The sequence below is a fragment of the Microplitis mediator genome, chromosome 6 (assembly GCF_029852145.1).
Source record: "Microplitis mediator isolate UGA2020A chromosome 6, iyMicMedi2.1, whole genome shotgun sequence".
In the NCBI taxonomy this organism is placed as follows: Eukaryota; Metazoa; Arthropoda; class Insecta; order Hymenoptera; family Braconidae; genus Microplitis; species Microplitis mediator.
This window is the reverse complement of record NC_079974.1, coordinates 8,423,160-8,444,550: the sequence shown is the minus strand read 5'-3', so window position 1 is coordinate 8,444,550 and position 21,391 is coordinate 8,423,160. Positions and strand designations below refer to the sequence as shown.

At 32.5% G+C, this 21,391-nt stretch overlaps 1 protein-coding gene across 2 annotated transcripts in view; it reads left to right on the top strand.

The window, feature by feature from the left end:
• Positions 1-21,391, top strand: part of LOC130669511 (chitin synthase chs-2-like) — a 147,063-nt gene that overhangs the window by 80,043 nt on the left and 45,629 nt on the right. For both annotated transcript variants that reach the window (XM_057472464.1, XM_057472463.1), the window contains exons 7-10: positions 4,364-4,598; positions 17,437-17,711; positions 17,772-18,423; positions 19,671-20,334. In XM_057472464.1, the coding sequence (XP_057328447.1) occupies positions 4,364-4,598; positions 17,437-17,711; positions 17,772-18,423; positions 19,671-20,334 (1,826 nt within the window). The remainder of the gene's footprint in view (positions 1-4,363; positions 4,599-17,436; positions 17,712-17,771; positions 18,424-19,670; positions 20,335-21,391) is intronic.

Genomic DNA, 21,391 nt, shown 5'->3' with positions numbered 1-21,391 from the left:
TTTAAAGTATACTTGACTGTTTAGATTTTATTTAACGAATATGAACTAATCGGTTTTAAGAGAAATAGAAAATAGAAAAAGAGGGTTGCCTAAACGTAACACGGTTCAGAACTCACGCGGGCCAGCAAGGAAGATTCATTAACTTCTCAAGCGTCATAGGCTGCCGCACCTTCGTGTTCGTTGTTTTTATCACCTCGGTTCACGGTTCTGGAGGGAATAATTTAGAATATATAATTGGATGAATTCAGAATACAGTCAAGTGTAATTCCCCGATTGGAGGAATCGTTGACGAAGTGCAACGAGGTGTTGGCCGAAGTTGCTATCCCTAAAATTGTTAACGCTGCACTTTGCAGCGAGCACGGCAAAGAGGCCCCTTTAAATATACGGCAAGCCGGATATAGCACAGATTGAAAGAAAAAAACGTAGGAATAATTTTGTAGGAAATTAAATTCTAACAAAAAAGGTCATATCATTTTTTTTATACAATGTGTATATATGAAGTTATTTTAAAGAAACTTTTTTTAGATCTTATCAATTGGACATTTTAAGGATAACGAATGTTAAAAATGACGTTTTTTCTTAAATATAGACAACTTCGTAACTCGTAACATATCAATTATTAATGCTTGTTACAGTTTCTACATGCTTAGAAAAATGTTATTTTCAAAATTTGCAACCCTTAAAATGCTCAATTCATCAGATCTAGAAAAAGTTTTTTTTAAATATCTTCATAAATACAAATTTTATAAAAAAAAAAAAGAATATGACCTTTTTTGTCAAGAATTTAATTTCCTACAAAATTTTTCTTTTGGTTTCTCCCTTCAATCTGCATATTTCACGATATATTTGAAAAAAACCGCAATTCTATCGAAAAATCAACTCTGATCGTCCTTCGGCACGTGTTCTGTTTACTTAAAACGAAAAAACCAAATTCCCCTCGTATTTTTTCACTAAAAAGAAGCTTTTTATGGGGTGCCTGAGAAAATTTAATTTTTAACGACCACCCTACTATACACCAACATGTATCACAAAATATCCATGCATGAAACTTTTTATATAGATTAATTGGAAAATCTACCTTCTATTTCGGCTGCCGAATGGCCTTTAAATAAATGCACCTGTTCGAAAGTTATTGTTATGTTATTGGTAGTAATAATTATCGAATAGAATTTACGATAGTGTATAGTAAAAGCTATTATTTGGAGAGTCTATTCCAGCGTTACAATTTTATACAATAAAAAATACGATAAAAATATCGTGAAAATTGCGAGAATTTTTTTTCCGTGCAGCCTACTCTAATTTACAATTAAAAGTAAAAAAAAATTATTAGGTGGCCAATCAGCCGACTCTAATTTAAAATAAAAAAATTATTAAAATAAATTATTAGGTTGCTAGTCAGCCTACTCTAATTTATATTGAAAATTATATTTAAAAAAAAATGTATTTAATGATATTTAATTAAAAATCGTACCTGATTCCTTTTGTAGTATGTTGGTTTACTTATTTTACTTTAACTTGTTCTGATATTCTCACTCACGATATAAAATTGCTTGACACTTATTCTTTAACTACTTGATGAAATTAACACTAGGCTTGTCAGGACACGAAAGTGCGAGTACATGTAAAATCCGCCTAGATATAGGGTCGCTAAAAGCAAGGGACTGGTGTGCGAATTTAAGCGATTAATCAATGTGGAAAAGGAAACCTTTTGGAATATTTGAAAGAAAAATTAAAATTTTTTTGAAGCTGTTTAAAGATATTAAGATTTTCTAAAATTATAAATGATTATGGAAGTTATTTAAAGATATTTTTACAAGGATTTTAATAAAAAAATTATAAAGGATAAAAATGAATAATTCTAAAAGGTTTCTGAAAATTGTAAAGGCTTTATATTGGAAAAGTTTTTTAGAGTTTTTAAATTTTTTTAAAAATATTAAAAAATTTTTTTAAAAAATTTTTAAATTTTGACATTTCAATTAATTAATTATCAAGTTATTATTTATTTTATGTTGATTATTTCTACTAGCATTTATTAGTATGTTTTAAATTTGAGATTGGTTACAAAAATAGTATAATATTGTAGAGGGAGCTACTTCGCGGTACACTGCTCACAGTTGTGCACACACACAACTGTGAATATATAGTGACTAAGATGGCGATATTGATGTTAGACCACTGCAACTCAACTGCACAATTTTGTTGTTAGTTTTTGTTAATAGCTCGCTCAAAGGAATTGTTGTTATTATTAATTTTGACTAATTTGTTATTGTAACCTGTACCTATGATTTATGACAAGAAATATAGTATTAAGTGGACGGAGCCAGGATGCTTGTATTATGGTATGAATGTCTATTTACATGTTATTATTTACATGTTATTATGGTTTAACAGTCTATATTTATACTAAATTTTTTGTTGTATCCTAGATTGCCTGATGAAGTGCGAATATAGTGCACGAAACGTTGCAAGCAATAATTAAATTTCCTGGTGTTTTATTTATGATCCTATAACCTCCAAAATTACATTTATCAAGTATACTATCATAAGGATCTAATTAACTCATTATATATTAATTTTATGTTAAATAATTAATTAGTCGATCTCCTTGTATTTATGATTATTTTAGATTTTTACTATTTCTAAATTTATTCATCTTATTTAATTTTTATAACTTGGTTTCATTTAAATTTTTCATTTATTTTTAAATGGAATATTTTGATATTTTGTTTAACTTTTATTTAATTTAATTGGTTTGAACGTTAACATTTTAATATTTAAATTTTAGTTTATCTGATTTTCTAGAATCGTGGTTAAAATTTATTACTTTCAATTTTATTTTATTTAGCTTAATGTTCATGTTTAATGTCCAAGTTATTTTCCTGTTTTATTTTTAGATGTGAATATATTTGTTTCAATTTTGATTTTTGTTTTATTTAATTCAAATTCTAATATCTAAATATTTTATTTCATTTATTCTTAAAATTTACAGTAAGCAATTATTGGTTTCCTTTCAATATTCTATTCTCATATCATTTTGATATTTTAACCTTTTACTTTTATTTTTGTATTAATATTTTATTGGAGTTCATTTTATTGTAATAGTCTTATAATTCTATTTCTTTTATTAAAATTTTTGATTTTTATTCTATTGTATTTTATTTGTTACTTTCTCTTTTAAGTGATTTTATCATCTTAATGGAAACCTTTTTGCTTGTTTGTTTAAAACATTAAAAACTCATTACAGATGTACTATTTACTTTAGGTCTTATTTAAAGTGCACTGACGATAAGAAAGTGCATCAACAGCCACTCTGACCCTGGATGAATATTAAAATTCCTTTTCACCCAGTATAATATTTGAACATAAACTATGTGTTCAGACAAATTTTCAAATGTTAAAATAAAATAAAATAATATAAAATAGCGTATGAAACAATTAAAAATAGTCTGGACGTAACAATATGTATGCATATATATTCTTCGTGTTTCAAATGAGCATAACGAATGTTAAAGAGTGTTGTTGAACAATATCATATTACATTATATGACTATAGTAATGATTAGGACCATTTAGTACTCCTATTCTGTTAAATTGAGTTAATAAAATAACATAATAGTAAAATTATACATATATTTTATATTTTTGTTTAAATATTCATTTAATTGAGTTTCATAGATACGTTTCTGGGTTAATTGCTGTTTATTGAAAAATATGTTTATGAATAAGTTATTTTTTGCGACTAAATGTTGATTTAAAATATTTATCTTCCTTCTATTAATTTTTTGTGAGTAATTACGTTTAAATTTTCGTATAATGGTTTAAAATTATGATTTAATTTTCGAAAAATCATTTATTTCTCTTTTGCTTTGACTAACTGCATAAAAATTCAATTGAATTGAATTAAAGTAACATTCGCGGTTTTTCGATGATTCTAGTATTATTTTTCACACTTTTTTGTGTGTGGGTATATTTTTGTAATTGCATACACACGAAATTCATGTAAAAAGGGCGCTATTTGTCACAGTTTTTTGTGTGTGGGTATATTTTATGTAGAGAATATTTCGTCCGGGGATATTTTATCGTAGGGATATTTTGTCCGGGGATATTTTATCGTGATACTCGTACCTACATCTCTCTTGTACACGCTGCGCTCGTGCGAGAAAGATGCATGTACTTATTCTCGTTGAGAATGCGTCATAACCCAAGACATTGAGTCGCCAATACAAACATCCTATAAACCCTCGTTTTAACTCATGTATTGAAAATAGCTATTTTATTCAATAGAGTTATTCCCAGTTTTAACGAAGTCTACTTACTAAAATTCCAACTTACTGAAAACATTTTCTATTTTGTTTGTAATTAGGAAGTTTATGAAGAAGGCAGTAAACATTCTGAAAAAAATACTCAAACCTTGTCTGGAATATTGGGTGATGATAGAGTAACAAAAATATATGCATGCGCCACGATGTGGCATGAAACTGGAGAAGAAATGATGCAATTCATTGGAAGTATTTTAAGGCTTGACCTTTGCCAATCAGCTATGTCATTCACCCAAGCCCGCTATAATGTTCAGATTGATGATTATTTTGATCTTGAAAGTAAGTTAAGACTTTAATTTATACGCCAGAGTTAGTCTAAATAATACCTTTGTTTGAAAAGTCTTTTAGAATCCAATAGTTTTTCATAAATTCTCAGAGAGGTTTTATGAGGGTTAATAAGTTCTATGAGAAAGTATTGTCAAGTATTAGTCTTATACATAAAACTATGAGAATCTATCTTTTTTTAAACGATGATCTTTATCATATTTTGTGAATAGACTTTAATCAGCTCTAAAAATAGAGAATACGCATCGGATACCGTCGTAACTAATGAAATCGGTCTTTTTCTTGAGAGATGGTGTTAACACACGTATTTCAAAGAAGCGTTTTTTTTAAATAACATTAGAATTGTTGATTTGATTGATTCCTAAATTTTTCAGTGCTAAAGGCTGAAAAACTGCATTGAATGGCGGATTGGACATCAAAATCAAGTGGATATTACGAACGTTGTCGATGACGAACAATTCAGAAATTAACAGTTAAACTTATTTTCTAAATTATTTTTTGTTTTTTGGATTTTCTGGATCGAAGCAACACATCATTTTTTTCAAGCTCATAGAGCTCGAAGAAACTGGGATGTTTGAGACCTGTCCGACAGGGTCAACCGTTTCTCAGATTTTTATTCTGAGCATGGGTTTCTATTGCTCTTAAAATCTTGAAATTGACAGTTCTGAATTTATAATTGTTTTATAAAAATCAGTGTTAATAATAAATAGTACTCACAGTTTCTGCTCAAGTATAAATTGCAAATCACAGTTTACGCGTACGCTGATAGTTGATCACACCATTGGTGTTCGCCGGTGTGATCGTTTCTCTATTGAATCGAATTCTTACGTCGAAGTGATTTAGTGGCCGTGGAAAAGACCAATTTGGTTTTTAGAAAGACCGTTGAGTTTTACGTTAGAGAGTTTTAAAGTAGTGGTCCTGAGAAGATCAGTTGAGTTGGAGCAAGTTCTTACGTTGACCCGGAGATCTTTTTGACTAGCCCTGAAAAGAGCTAGTTCAACGGTAGCCCTGAGAAGAGCTAGTTGGTAGTTGAGATGTAGCTGGAGACTATTTAAGCCGTGCTCGCTTGAACAGTTGGTTAGTAGTAGTTGCTGATAGCCTTGCTCGCTATCTGTAGAATATTTCGTACAGTAAGACTGGTCAGGAATGAATGCGCTGCCACTCTCAAATTCCCTCCTTTTATACCCGAGAGCCGGGTTCTAAAATGTTCAGCGTGAAATGAGAAATTTCAGTAACTGTTAAGAAGGACCAATGAGAATTCTAGATTAAGCCTGGAGGGGGTAGATTTAGGAACTGCAATGCTTTTCAGTCGAATGTTCGATGAAACTTCGAGGAGTTACGGTCTCTCTCCATGGTCCGCGTGATGTTAATGACTTGGTTTTGAACAATTGGTTTTAAATCAACTTGTTTCTGAGATGATCTAGTATCAGGGTGTGCAAGCAAGTAACTTGTCAAGTACTTGCTACTTACTTGCTACTAGTAATTTGTCAAGAACTATGTTTTTTACTACTGTTGCAGTAAAGCCAAAGCGGCAGAAATGTATTTAAAATTACTTGTGAATTGGCCAATAAAGTCTAGGCGACAAAACTGCCCCGTAAATGCAGTGCGTTGCTGAAAAGTAAACAGCAATAGCTTGTGATTGATTTAAATTGCAACCTGCTAAGCTTAAAAAATATAACCGAAGGATTGGAAATTGTGTGATGGCGTAAAGTATGCGATTATAAATCGATCATTTTTCGAAAGATGGCTGATGTTTTGTGACTGTCGTAGCTTGAATGTTTTAATAATCGGCGGTGTGCTACGGCTTTAACAAAGTGTATCTCAACTTGCTATATTCTGGCCCCTTTCCCTTTGTTAATAGATGTAAATAAAGGCGCCACTGGAAGATAAGACTTGGCCATCCAGAGCCGGATATTAGGTTAATTTAACTCTCGGAGCCATTGTATTATTATAAATAAATACGCCTATAATAGCTTGCCTATCAAAATCCTGACCAGGCTATTTTTAAATTACTTAACAAAAATTAAATTTTTATATATTTTCCACCGTTCTGTTAACCAGCCAAATTTTATACTAACCGACAGCAAATAATATATAGAATATGCCAGGATAGCCTTGCCTACCCATTTCTTGACCAAACTACCTGGCAAGCGGTCATAAACAGGTGAGTTAGTGTAGATAGCTACGCCGTTCTGTTAACCACTCGAATTTTATACCAAAATGTAAGTAATTTTAAACAAACGCAATATGTAATGAAAAATATATACTAATTATAAGTGAGAATATATATATCCTGTTTTTATAACTTAACTTTTAAGTGAGAAAACGTATGTAGGGTAAGAGCACCAGTACCCAGCCCCTAACCAGTAGCCAGTCAGTCATATACTTTAACATTGGCTCAAAATATATGTAGATATAATTCAACATGAGGTGACTGGCTACTGGTTTGGGGCTGGGTACTGGTGCTCTAACCCTGTAAGCAAAAAAAGTAGACTATTAATAAAAAAAATAGAATAATATTTATTACATGTGTAATTGGTAAAAAAGATTCTTCTTTGAAATCTATTACAGATCCTTTCGAACCATCCATAAAAACACTTTTTATCCATTTTTTATATTTTAATTATTAATGCGTAGCACATGGTCAACTCTCTAAATTAATTCTGGATAATAATAACAAGTGTGGGATAGAGTATGCACAGTAGCCTACATCTTGGGAATATTGCGCACACAAATGTTATTTTATATCCTCTTCTAATGCACGGACTTCAGCCACTTGACTTTCTCTATCGTGCACCACTGCTTGCTCCGAATTTTAAACTTCAATGCCTAGCAATGATTATGAATGACTGGTTTTTGTAGGAAATGCTATACTATCGCGTTTGTTATAAAATTATCTAAATTTTGGTATAAGATTCAAGCGGTTAACAGATCCGTGTAGTTATCTACACTAACTCACCTGTTTATGACCGCTTGCCAGGTAGTTTGGTCAAGAAATGGGTAGGCAAGGCTACCGTTGCATATTCTATATTTTATTTGCTGTCGGTTAGTATGACATTTGGCTGGTAAACAGAACGGTGGAAAATAAACAAAAATTTAATTTCTATTAATCAATTTAAAAATAGCATGGTCAGGATTTTAATAGGCAAGTTATTATAGGCATATTTATTTATTATTAAAACGTTTCAAATAATATATCTTATTAGGTTAACAGATCGGTGAAGGTCGAGGTAGGTTCGGCTCTCGTAGTATTCTGGCTTTTTCTGCCTTAACTTATCGTAAATAATTATCGGCCGGATATACAAATTAATCGGTATATTTTGAATAAAATATAAATAAATTGGTAGCAATTCTCTACTTAGTACAATTGCACTAAATTACGACAGAATAGTCAATCCTTATAATTTACCTAGCCGGATTCGGCAATCGACTCAATACAATTAAATAAAACAAATAAAAAGAACTCGATATAATTAAACAGCAAAAAAAAAACCTATCAGGGTATTACTCTGTATCACAACTTGACAGCAACGTGATGTCAATTCACTCGACATCCGCAACAGTCAGTAACTCGGCGTTCTCAAATTTAGTTGACGTCGAATTTCATATCGTCGTTAAAGAATAATTATAATAATCCGTACTCGGGGATATAAAAAAAATTAATGAATAAAACGAGACTTGAAATACGCAGTATTAAATAAAATAAAACAAAATATGGAATTACGAAATCAAATTCCCAAATAACAAATTAAATATGAATGTTATCAATTACATCCACTCAGTATATCTAAGCAATGTCAATTTTCAATTCAAAACCATAAATCACAATCGTACCACTGGGATAATTCGAGTAGTGAAATCGCACCAACCCAAATGTATCAATTATCAATTTTGATTATTAAAAAAAAAACGAAATTTCGGGCGTCAACTCGAGTTATTCCTCGAAATAAATCACTTAGACTCGCTTACCGGTCAATGGTCTTGAAGACCACTCCGTCGTCTCGACGTGGTCGATGATTTAGAAAATGGCAGGCCGGGATCAGCGTCACTTAATTCCCACAGATGATGAATGACTCGCATAGACAGCGAATTAATGCGATCGACTAGTCCGATCACTGAACTGCGTCGATGAAATCAGTTGATTGTTAAAATCTCAATCCAATTATATCCGTACGCGGAATAGAAATAAAGTCACCGATATCGGTGTTGTGTGTGCAATGCTCGGCACCAATTATACACGTCGGTTTATTAATTATTTATCAGATTTATTACTACTAAGTTCAAGTCGATAAGGACTGATTAAAATACCGGAATCTCTGTATATTAAATATTCACAATTTCTCGGGTATCATAATAGTGGTTGTGAATTCAAAGTTTTATTTTTATCAATTTTCGAAAAAACACCTGTTGATCACAGGTACGATCCCGAACAGCATCTTCTGTTTCCTTTTCTCAATGTAGCCCTCAGTTCTGGGATCCTACACTTTGCGCCGCTTCGATACCGTTTCGAGCCGGGATGCGATCGCTCATTGATACGATCAATGTCAAGTTGCTCCTCGAGTACCTCAATGTCAGTCTGGTGTTTTATGTTATTAACAATAAATTAGTCGTGCTTACCTACTATATGCCGTCTCAATATTTGCTACAGCTGTTCGTGGCTATGAGCCAATTGTTTAGAGGTTTGGTCGTCCTGCAGGCTTACTCGCTGAACAATGTTAAATTCGGAAATTTCCGCTGGCGGTAATATGACAGAAAATCGTCCCTCGGTGATGCGGATGTTGTCGTCCGATTCTCTTGGGCTCTAGTGACCAGCACCCGAGTACCTAAATCTTAAGACTACTGATACCAACTTAAACTAACATAATTACTAGTTAATTTATTACTATTATTTTTAACATTATTAATTCGAGTCTCGGATCCTTCCCGTACCACGCTGCTCAAAAAGTTGTGATCGGACAAGTCAAAATACGGCAAGCCAGAGGGTCCTCTCTCATGGGTCAAGAAGCGGAATAGAAAAGTTCCAAGCTCGGGGATCTTAAAATTGGCGGCGCTCGATGCCTACCGATAAATATGTATAGTAAAGTGTGACGATAATATAGCTAGCATATACTATACTGAAAAGAAATTCAAAATTGTAAAAATATTTTAAATAAATAAAAACAAGATCCTATTTCTTTTATAGTAACCTTAGGATTTATTTAAATATCAATTAAGCTTATTTATTAGTACAATTTATTATTAATCATACTTCAAAATTTTTTTAAGCACAGTTTTTTATACAGAATTTCTTTAATTTATTTTGAGTCCGATGTAGCTACATGCTAAAAGTTTTTGAATATGGAAATAATTTCAGAAAAATCGATGCTTTCGGAGTCGTCAGTTACAGCACAGGATTCAGTATTTCCATGGCGCACTTTGGATTTCTCTACTATATCGATCAAAAAACTTTCAAAGTACGAGGTTACAAGTCAACAAGAAGGTTTTTTATTTCAACTTCTCTGTCTCAACCATCCAAATGTATTTTTGAGGTCATCTTGATTGACATTGCGTGGAGAGAATTCTTGCAATCCATAATGTTGTAGGACACTCCATAATCGTTCAAAGCCTTCCACGTTTAGCTTCCAGTTGTCAAGAGTAGGAACGGACGCTTTTTTAAAATTATTTTTAGGGTCTAAAAATCGTAAATGAGACAAGAATTGCTTGCTATGAGCCCAAAGTTCATGATGAGGACGACCACGGCTGACATTCACTCGAAAGGGAGCGCTACTTTGCATGTGAAGTGGTGAACCATTCATAGAATCAAATAAAGTTTTGAAGAAACCTAGAATTTCTGCCATAATTAAAGCTCTTTTTCCCAATTTCAAGTTCCCTTCAGTAGTTTTTATTTTATCTATCATTAAATAAATATATATTGATAAAAGATTAAGAAAAAATAAAAGTTAAGTTATTGGTAAAATTATGTTGACAAATATTTTAAATATTTGAATGACAGCAACATGTGCAAAGACTAGAAATAATGCGCATACGTCAATGGAGCAGACAGTTTAACAACTCGATTTTTATTGGTAGAAATAAAAAATAGAAGGGATAAATTCGCCGGGCAAACGATTTTGAAATGAAAAAGAAGATTGCATATTTACTATTATAACTATTACTGCCAACACAGCTTGAAACTAACCTGGAGATTCAACAAGATTTTTAATCCGGCTTGCTGTAGTTGAACTAAAAACTTGCGCAGCAGGAGAGACTGATTTTTTTAATCTTTTTAGGATGAATATGTTCGTCTGTTAATTTTAAGAGTCTTGAACCAGATGTACGATTTTTAGGTAGATTTTTTTTTAAATCTAACTATTGTATTTGTCGTCATAGTCGATTTTTTAAGGAATTTTGTCATAAACTATCATAATTTGTTGAGTAGAGTTAGAAAATACCATTTGTTGAAAAATTTATATATGTATATATATATATATAGATATATTAGGGTGTTTCATATTTAGGCGATATTTTTTTTTTCCGTCCTACCGGAAAAACTAACAATTTAAAGTACGAAAAAAATATTCCCGCTGGAAAAAAAATTCTAAGTCAATTAGGGGCTTAGCACATCGAAAAATTCGATCTCCCATTTAAATAACAAGGAAAAAAAATTTGTTTTTAGTTTGGAATTTTTTACCTCGGCAATGGCTTATTGTACGAATAAGCCTAGCATACATTCCTGTTGGGAATATAACGCTCTACAAAAAAAGTATCTTATTATTTTTCGATAAATCCATCTGTTCAAAAGTTATTAGACCTCGAAGTCAACTTAAAGTAAATTTCGAGATCTTTTCACTTTTTCGGCGAAACTATCGGACTTATCATAAAATGCCACAGAATCTTTTTTGTATACAATTTTATTTCCTACAAGTTATTTTTCATAAAATTTTGTTTAATCCTGCTTTGTTTTCTAGTTATTTCCATTTTAATGCCAAGCTCTTAAAAAAATAGTGTTCTAATCGAATTTAAGAGCTTAGCATTAAAATGGAAATAACTAGAAATCGATGCAGAATTGAAAAAAAATTTATCACAAATGATTTGTCGGAAATAAAATTGTCTACAAAAAAAGATCACATGGCATTTTATGATAAGTCCGATAATTTCGCCGAAAAAGTGAAAAGATCTTGAAAGTTACTTTAAGTTGACTTCGAGGTCTAATGACTTTTGAACAGATGGATTTATCAAAAAATGATAGCAGACTTTTTTTGTAGAGCGTTAAACTCTGGACAAAAATGTTGAGACAAATCGCTTTTTGTCTTCGCGATTTTTACCAGCAGCCACCAGAATTCGCGGGTTGAACCCTGGCTTAGGCTGGCCTCTAACAAATTTTTATTTTATGCCGGACAGAGCAGTGGGCTGGGGTTCTTGCAAAGCAAAGACCCGCACTTATTCAAACTCGGCAACGTATAAAAAAAGACTTATCAACTTACCTCACGGCTGATAATTTCTATGCTGCTTTCTTACAGCTGACTTACTTATTATTTCTAACTTAATTAATAATTACTTTATCGTATTAAATAATCCCACCAGTATATTAAAATAGGGATAGAATAAGGTGATGAATAAAATAGGGAATTTAGTAGGACAATGTGCAATTTTATTGCCAATTATAATAAACTCAATTACTTACAATAACGTTTCACGCAGAATACAATAGTAATGGTCCTGGCTGGAACGCAGGATACGCAGTAGTGGCCACGTGGACTAAATCCTTATCATACACTGATTTTATTATTTAATTTAGTTTTATTACCGCGAATATGTCGCCGGTAACGTATAATACTTTCAATGTACTTAAATTTAATTATAATTAAATAACTAATAAACAATACAAAAAATACTATTTTGCAAGTTAATTGCCAGGAAAATATGCGTTTTATAAAATATAAAATACGTGATATCGCAAGTATAACAACTGATATTAAATGATAATAACGTCTGAACGTTAACGGATCCAGGATCGAAGTCAAGTTCAATCACCGTAGGGTCTTAGGGCTGAGTTTTTGGGCTCGCTCTCCACTTCCCCTCACGGTCATGCGTTGAGGTGACAATTAGTCATGTGACCATGGGACTATGACTCTAGCTTTAGGTGGTTTCAGACGGCAACGAGACGGAGAAAATTGGGAACCGCAAGGCTGAAGGCGAAGAAGACAATTCACATTGTCTCGATGTATGCTGGGCTTATTCATACAATAAGCCATTGCCGAGTTGAAAAATTCCAAACTAATAAAAATTTTTTTCCCCATGTTATTTGAATGGGAAATCGAATTTTTCGATGCGCTAAGCCCCTAATTGACTTAGAATATTTTTTCAAGCGGTAATATTTTTATTGTACTATAAATTGTTGATTTTTGAGGTAGGACAGAAAAAGAAAAATATCGCCTAAATATGAAACACCCTAATATATATATTAGGGTGATTCATTTACGCAAAAAAATTTTTTTTTTTTAAGTGCTCAAGCAAAATCTCAATCTACATCTAAAAAAAAAATTCTCACCAAATATGAGCTCTTAATTCCAATGCTAAGTACTTTCCATTTGATTTCAAAGATTTGCCATTTGAAATACACGTAAATTTTTTTTTTAACTTTCTAATACTTAGCTGCGTTTCATGATATCAACGCGGTTTTGGTCGCAAACTGTAGGGCATTCGGCGTTCTTTAAAAGTGCCCATAGATACTTATCTGTAATTTCAGCTATTTTGCTTGTGTCGGTTGCGGGACTCATTTTTTCTATGAAATCGACCTTTATTAGCTTGCAAAACGTAACCCAATGAAAGTACACTGAAAATGTTAGTAGAAATTTTACAGGAAATTTTATTCCCTTCAAAAAAAGTCCTATGAGTTAAATCGCTAAAGTCCATAGTTTCCGAGTTATAATCATTTTAATCGTTTGAAAAATATAATATAAATAAAAAATTACAATTGATATTTTATTCAAATATAGTGGAAACCTAAATATGTAAACCTTTTCAATAAGACAATTTATGGATAAATTGAGAAAAATATAGATAGCCCGAACTGGGAATCGAACCCAGACCATATCAGTACCACGCCGAGTGCTCTCCAGTTGTGCTATCCGGCACTATACTATATTCCGTTCAATTTGATCTATAACTTATTGAGCCACACCGCCCATCGTACAATAATACACCATTTAAATATTGTGGAAACCTAAACATGCAAACCATCTCAATAAGACAATTTATAGATAAATTGGAAGAATATAGATAGCCCGAACTGGGAATCGAACGCATACCATATAGGTATCGCGCCGAGTGCTCTGATTGATTTCCCCTACTGGTTTTCTGATGAATTGAAACATAAAATCATTTTGAAAAGATCAGCTCATTCTGCTTACAAGAAAAACAGTTCTATACCAAATTATAGAAGATTCAGCGACTTCAGACGGGAATGCAAAAGAGCGACGTACGCTATAAAAGTTTTGGGGACAAAGTGGAGCATCAGGTCCAATCTAATATTAACGAATTCTGGAAATTCGTTAGGAATAAAAGAAGAAATAATAGTGCAATACCATCAACTATGACCTGGAATAACTTATCAGCTGTCACAGGTAATGATATTAGCAATTTTTTTACCTCGTAATTTGAAAGTGTATACTCACAAAATATTCCTCAACATAGACACTCCTCTGACAGCGTTTCAGTGGAACCTATTCCTACCCTGGACTGTTTTGAAATTGATTTTATTGATGTGTATAAATTCCTATTGTCCCTGAATATAAAGAAAGGCGCTAGACCTGATGGACTACCTAATATCTTCCTCAAGAACTGTGCTAGTAGCCTTTGTGAACCTCTAGCGCATATATTTTGTGCTTCTCTGCAACAAGGAGTTTTCCCTACTAACTGGAAAACCTCATATATCAGCCCAACACATAAGGATGGACCAAGAACCGAGGTTGCCAATTACAGGCCTATCTGCATTCAATCTGCGTGAGCCAAGCTGTTTGAAAAGTTAATTTTACCACGACTCACGTCTTTCTTTGCTAATATCTTAACCAGCAAACAACATGGTTTCACTGGTGGGAGATCTACTACGTCAAACCTTTTTACTTACATCAATCACTTACAGAATGCGTTGAATGTTGGTCATACAGTTGGTAGACAAACTTCAGCAAAGCCTTCGATAGGGTTAACCATGACATCCTTTTAAGCAAACTTAGTGATTATGGTATATGGGGCAATGCCTTATGCTGGCTTCGATCGTACTTAACTGGCAGACAACTCCAGGTACGAGTGGATGGACATCTATCTGCTAAGTACAATGCATTATATGGAGTGCCGCAGGGGTCTCATCTTGGTCCTATACTTTTCAACATATTTGTTATTGATATTGGAGTCAACTTCAAATCGAATTATCTACTCTATGCAGACGATCTGAAAATTTTTAGAGCAATAAAAAACGATTCTGACATCCTAGGACTTCAACAAGACATAGATGAGCTATCATTATGGTGCCGTAGAAATAAACTGGACCTAAACATAAAAAAGTGTGCGATCGTATCGTTCTCGCGTTCGCATACCGGTATGCCAACTAACTACAAGCTTGATGGCGTCACAGTTCAAGAAGTAGAGTTCATCAAGGACCTAGGCGTCATAATAGCTAAGGTTTACTCAACACATTGACAAAATTGTTCTCCAGGCTCTTAAGGTACTGGGTTTGATTACCAGATCTAGTGAGGGTTTCACAAATCCCAACTCGTTACTAAGACTCTATCAATCTTTAGTCTTATCGATCCTAGAATACGGGACCGTCATTTGGTCCCCATACACTAATATTGCGATAAAACGTATTAAAAAAATACAGAAGAAGCTGTGCAAGACAATAGCCTATCGGTACGGACCATTTGGTCTCCTCAACTCATCGGAAGATGTCTGCAGCTACTACGAAATCAACAATTTTCATGATCGTCGCAAGGTTGCTGATCTAATTTTCTATTACAAAGTAGTAAATGAAATGACTGATACTCCTGATATCAGAAGCTGCTTCGAATTAGTACCCACAGGTCTACCACTGAGGCGAAATCGCTTGCCTAAAACAACTAAGTCAAACAAGAATGATGTAGTCAATAGCCTACATAACCGGATCGTCAATCTAGTAAACTCCTGCATAATGATATAGTTTTCCAGGGTGGATCTCTAAATACATTCATATCCGCGATTGAACAACGATTACTACAGTTCCATTAACGCATCTCAAACCGCATACATTGATTACTTTACCCTCTTTTCTTTCTTATGAATATATTCAAATTCATAAATTCTGATATTGTTAATTTTGTTGTATATTGCCGATTGGCATTTGTACTCTTAAATAAATAAATAAATACCAAAGAGTGCAACGTTGTGAGTGATAATGAGAAGAGGAGAGGTAGAAAAACGTATTTGTGGGGTGAAAGGCGTTTCGTCTAAGTATACGATAGCTGTGACTCCTCAGTTAGGTGCGTCTATCGTATACCCCGCCTAAGACGCCAAGTTGGAAATTACATGTTGGAAATGTTATATAATGAAACAGGTGTAGGGACCAGGTATTGCGAGAGACGAGCTGTACAATGTCATCTCGCAGAGTGAAGATAAACCACCACATATATATATATATATATATATATATATATATATATATATATATATATATATATATATATATATATATATATATATATATATATATATATATATATATATATATATAGATACGATTAATATATTATTATCGATTAAAAAAATATATAAGTAATAAAAAAATTTACGTTTCTCTTTATATGTAGTTGTAAATTTATATAGTTCTTTATTTGTACATCTGTCTATAAATTAAAGAGAAAAAAAAAATATTTGAGAGATTCGAACCTGGGTTCACTGAGTCAAAAGTCTTGTGTGCTACGCGTGTAGCTGCATCGGACTAAATAAATTGAAGAAATTCTGTATAAAGACTATGCTTAAAAAAATTTCAAAGTATGATTAATAATTAATTGTACTAATTAATAAATCTTAATTATTATTTAAATGCATCCTAGGGTTACTATAAAAGATCTTGTTTTTACTTCTTTAAAATACTTTCACAAATTTGAATTGTTTTCCAGTATAGTATGTGCTAGCTGGTTCTGTAACAGTTCAACCGCGGACAGTTCAACCGCGACAGTGACTACATGAAATCATGTATAAATGATTGCACAGTAACGGAAAAAATTATTCACTCAAAAATAAGCCGATACATAAGCTTGTTATCGTGTTGTGCCCTTTTTTCATGGGTTTCGTGTGTGTTTATTCGCGGTTGAACTGTCCGCGGTTGAGTGGTCGTGGCACCGTGCTAACTATATTATCGTCTCAATTAACTATACATATTTTTCGGTACGCATCGAGCGCCACAAACCTTAAGATCCCGATCTTGGAACTTTTCTATTCCGCTTCATAACACATGAGAGAGGACCCCCTGCGGCAAGCTGTCAACATAAACGTAACCTTACATTATTAAAAATATAGTAAGGTTATTATAGAGATATCTTCAAGATCCCTATTAACTGATTTTTGAAAACAATTATTGAAGAAACAACTTCTTTCTGAGCTCTGAAAGACAATCTTTTATAGACAACGTTTACATATTATAGAAAGGTTCATGCTAAACAGGATATTGATTTTTTGATTACATAAAAGAAAAACTTACTGATATGACATGAGCATTATCATTCGCTATTATTAATCTTGAAGACTTTTGTCCGTTACACATTCATTTAAATAGTTTCTAATCACAAATTTTTAATTCTAATTTTACTCTATCTGATAGGTCACATTTTTTTTGATGATGCTTTTCAATGTATGAACGGCTGCGACGGCGTCTGTATTCACAACGAAAATGAAACTCATGTTAATGATTATGTTAAGGCTTTGATAGAGGTTATTAAAATATCGGTTGAAAGGCTTGGTTTTTGTGCAAGTCCACCCATTAAATATCCTGCACCATATGGAGGAAGGCTTGAATGGATTTTTCCAGGGAAAACGCGATTAATCGTACATTTGAAAGATAAAAATAAAATACGTCACAGAAAACGATGGAGTCAAGTAAGACCTTAGTTGAAATGAAACAACGGTATTTAATAAAATGAAATTTATTTATTGCAGGTTATGTACATGTATTACTTACTGGGTTATAGAATAATTGATAGACAAATTAACATTAACCGTAAAGCCGTCATTGCGGAAAATACATATATACTCACATTAGATGGTGACATTGACTTTCAACCAAATGCCGTGAAAGTTCTTTTACACCTCATGAAACGTGATAAAAATTTAGGGGCTGCTTGTGGTCGAATTCACCCAATTGGAACTGGTCCAATGGTTTGGTTCCAAAAATTCGAATATGCCATCGGTCATTGGTTACAAAAATCGACTGAGCATACGATTGGAAGCGTTCTTTGTAGTCCAGGCTGTTTTTCTCTTTTCCGTGCAAAGGCATTAATGGAAGATAATGTTACAAGAAAATATGCTTCACAATCAACAGAAGCCTGGCATTATATTCAATATGATCAAGGTGAGGATCGTTGGTTATGTACACTTGTTTTACAGTCTGGATATCGTGTAGAATATTCTGCTGCGAGTGATTCATATACTCATGCCCCTGAAACTTTCAATGAATTTTATAATCAACGTCGACGTTGGATACCTTCCACAATAGCAAATATATTTGACTTACTGAGTTCATCAAATGACACAAGAAGAGCGAATGAAAATATATCATGGTTGTACATTGCATATCAATGGATATTAATGGGTAAGTTTCTCGATTTCATAATATTTTCATATGGATAAGGCCATATTAGAATATCACACACAGATATGTATGGCAATAATTAGCCAAATACAACCATTTACACTCATATGTGGTTTTCTGATATCGTCCGATATGACCTGATATGAACGTATATACCCGGATATTGTCATATATGTTTATATTAGAAAATATTAAACTGATATAAGGTCATATGTGGACATACCTGGGTATGTATATTGAAACTTGAATCGCTTCTCGACATATGAACTATATATAGCTATATGAGGTTCTGTTATGTGAGGCCATGTCAGGAAATAAAGCATGATTATGTACATCCATATTCGTCCAGATATTGAAACATATGGAATCATTTCAAGAGTTTCTAAATGTCCACACATAAACATAAATGCTCGGATCGTCAATTATAAATCTATCAGATTTGTGTGTTGAAATAAAAAATCACTATAATTTGTAACTCACTTTTTGAATATTAAATACTCTGCAATAATTTTTTTTGCAGAATCACAATCTACAGTTAATAGTATATTGCCTATTTGCAAACATGATGCATTTCAATTGATAAAATTTAGTAATTAATATTCAATATTAATGAAATTATAAGATACCACATAAAATAATTATTACTAGTTACGTTGATTTTTTTCAATTATTGTTGTTTCTCGGGTTATTTTGTCGCGGTTATTCTATCATCGAGTAAGCTGTTACGGAGTCGATATATGTTGCAAATAAATTCTATCTAAAATTTATAACTATGAAAAATACCACCTCATGTGAAGTAAAAATTTGATATAGACAAGAACCCATAGATAACCAGCATTTTCATACTGGAGAATAAATAAATAATTTTTATAAATCAATTTATATCTGTCCTAATTTAGACATTGTCATAAACATACGGTTTGATATACTTTGCTAAGATAGTTTTTATTATAGAAATAGATCAAAATATCAAGCTAGACATGGCAACATCAGGTGATATAAAGCTATATCAAGACGTATAAGTCCATATTAAAAAATTTTTCACTACGTATATATTACTATACAGACCAAATATATATATATATATATATATATGTATATAACAGAGTAACGCATGGTACATAGAAATTAAAATATTTATTCGTTTTATAATAAAACGTTTTTAATTGTCAATTGATTCCATTCAATATGCTGAAGTTATTGATTCGGAAGAAATAATTATAATTATAATTTTTTTATTTTCGTAGGAAGTACAGTACTTGGTCCTGGAACAATTTTTCTTATGCTTGTGGGTGCATTTGTCGCCGCATTCAGAATTGATAATTGGTCGAGTCTCTGTTATAATTTGATACCCATTGCAATCTTCGTCACTGTTTGTGTTGTCTGTAAGCCTGACGTTCAACTTATTATAGCTGCAATCATTTCGACATTTTATGGATTAGTGATGATCGTTGTTCTTGTGGGAATAATGATTCAAATTGCAGATGATGGGTGGTTCGCACCAAGCACGATTTTGTTCATTGCTGTAGCAGGACAGCTCATAATAGCTGGAATATTACATCCACAAGAAATGTCTTGCCTCATGTGTGGCGTCATTTATTATGTTACTGTACCTTCTATGTATATGTTATTAATCATTTATTCTCTGTTTAATGTTCATAATGTTACTTGGGGTACTAGAGAATCTAAAGTAATTTATCAAGAGGATTCGAGTGAATCGAAAGGAGAAAATACAGCTAACAAAATTAAAAATGTTAGAACTCTCAGAACACATCCTTTAGATAATTCTTTATTTAGATGGTTTGGTCGTAAACTTCATACACGCAATATTTCTTTCGAAGAATCATACAGGCTTGGTAACATTCAGAAATCTTTGGATCAAATTTCTTCACGTTTGGAAAATTTAGAAAAGTGAGTATGATATGTCCTTCGATTATTTCCTATAAAGTATAATTTCAGTATGAATATAAATTTTCAATGGATTTTTTTTCTAATAGAATGAAATAGCAGAAAAATGATTACACAGGTCTACAAAAAAGTGGTGTGTGTTGAGTATTAGACTATGATTTCCTGGCAGATTTTTACCCGTTGAATACGAATCTAAAGTCAGATTTAGGGGTCAAACTGCAGATTCGAGAAAAACCCTAAAAACCAACAAAAATCACGATATAGTAGATTTTCTGTATGATAATAATGTTCTTATAGATTTCATCGTTTTCTGCCTTTTTTGTCTTCAAATGACCTATGCAATGGATTTCTGCTGCGCTTATTTCCTCTTTTTCAGTTTTCTGTTGTAACATCCAACAGTAATCTGCGAACATATTCGATCCCCACTGTCCCTGAAATCATCATTTAAATTCCTTTAGCTCTTGGTGAAATCCTTCTGTTTGCTTTTCACTACGAAAATTCATTGGGCAACATGAACTCTGAAAGTTTTTTATCATAGTTGCCATAATGTTTTTGTCTTGCATTGTGTCTAATCCACTAGTCTAACTGTCTCGTGACACATCATCTTCTAGACCTTCTATAAAGTTTGCTAATGGTTGTTGCACACTTGACACAGAAAGGTAAGGAATTTGTCCTTATGCAATCAGTCCATAGCCTGTACATGCAAAAGTAGCAATCACTTGCATTGAGTCATTTTCTCTGTGTGGCTGGAGTTCTAAATTTAAGTTTCTATTTAACCTGATACTTTTCAAATCGGTTAATCATGTTATAACATGAACCACAAACAAATTTAGGAATCCAGTGTTTGAGATGAAAAAAAAATTTCATATAGATACACTTTTCATACAAAGTCACGAATTAATCTGTGAGCTTTTTTGGATTTTTCGCCCCTGTGTATTTTGCACAAACAAAGCAAAAGACATTAAGATTCCCAAAACATTCGTGATCGTTACGAGTACTAGAACTTTCAGCAAAATATTGAGTCGAAAATTAAAATAAACAAACCCCGATCGAAAGTAAG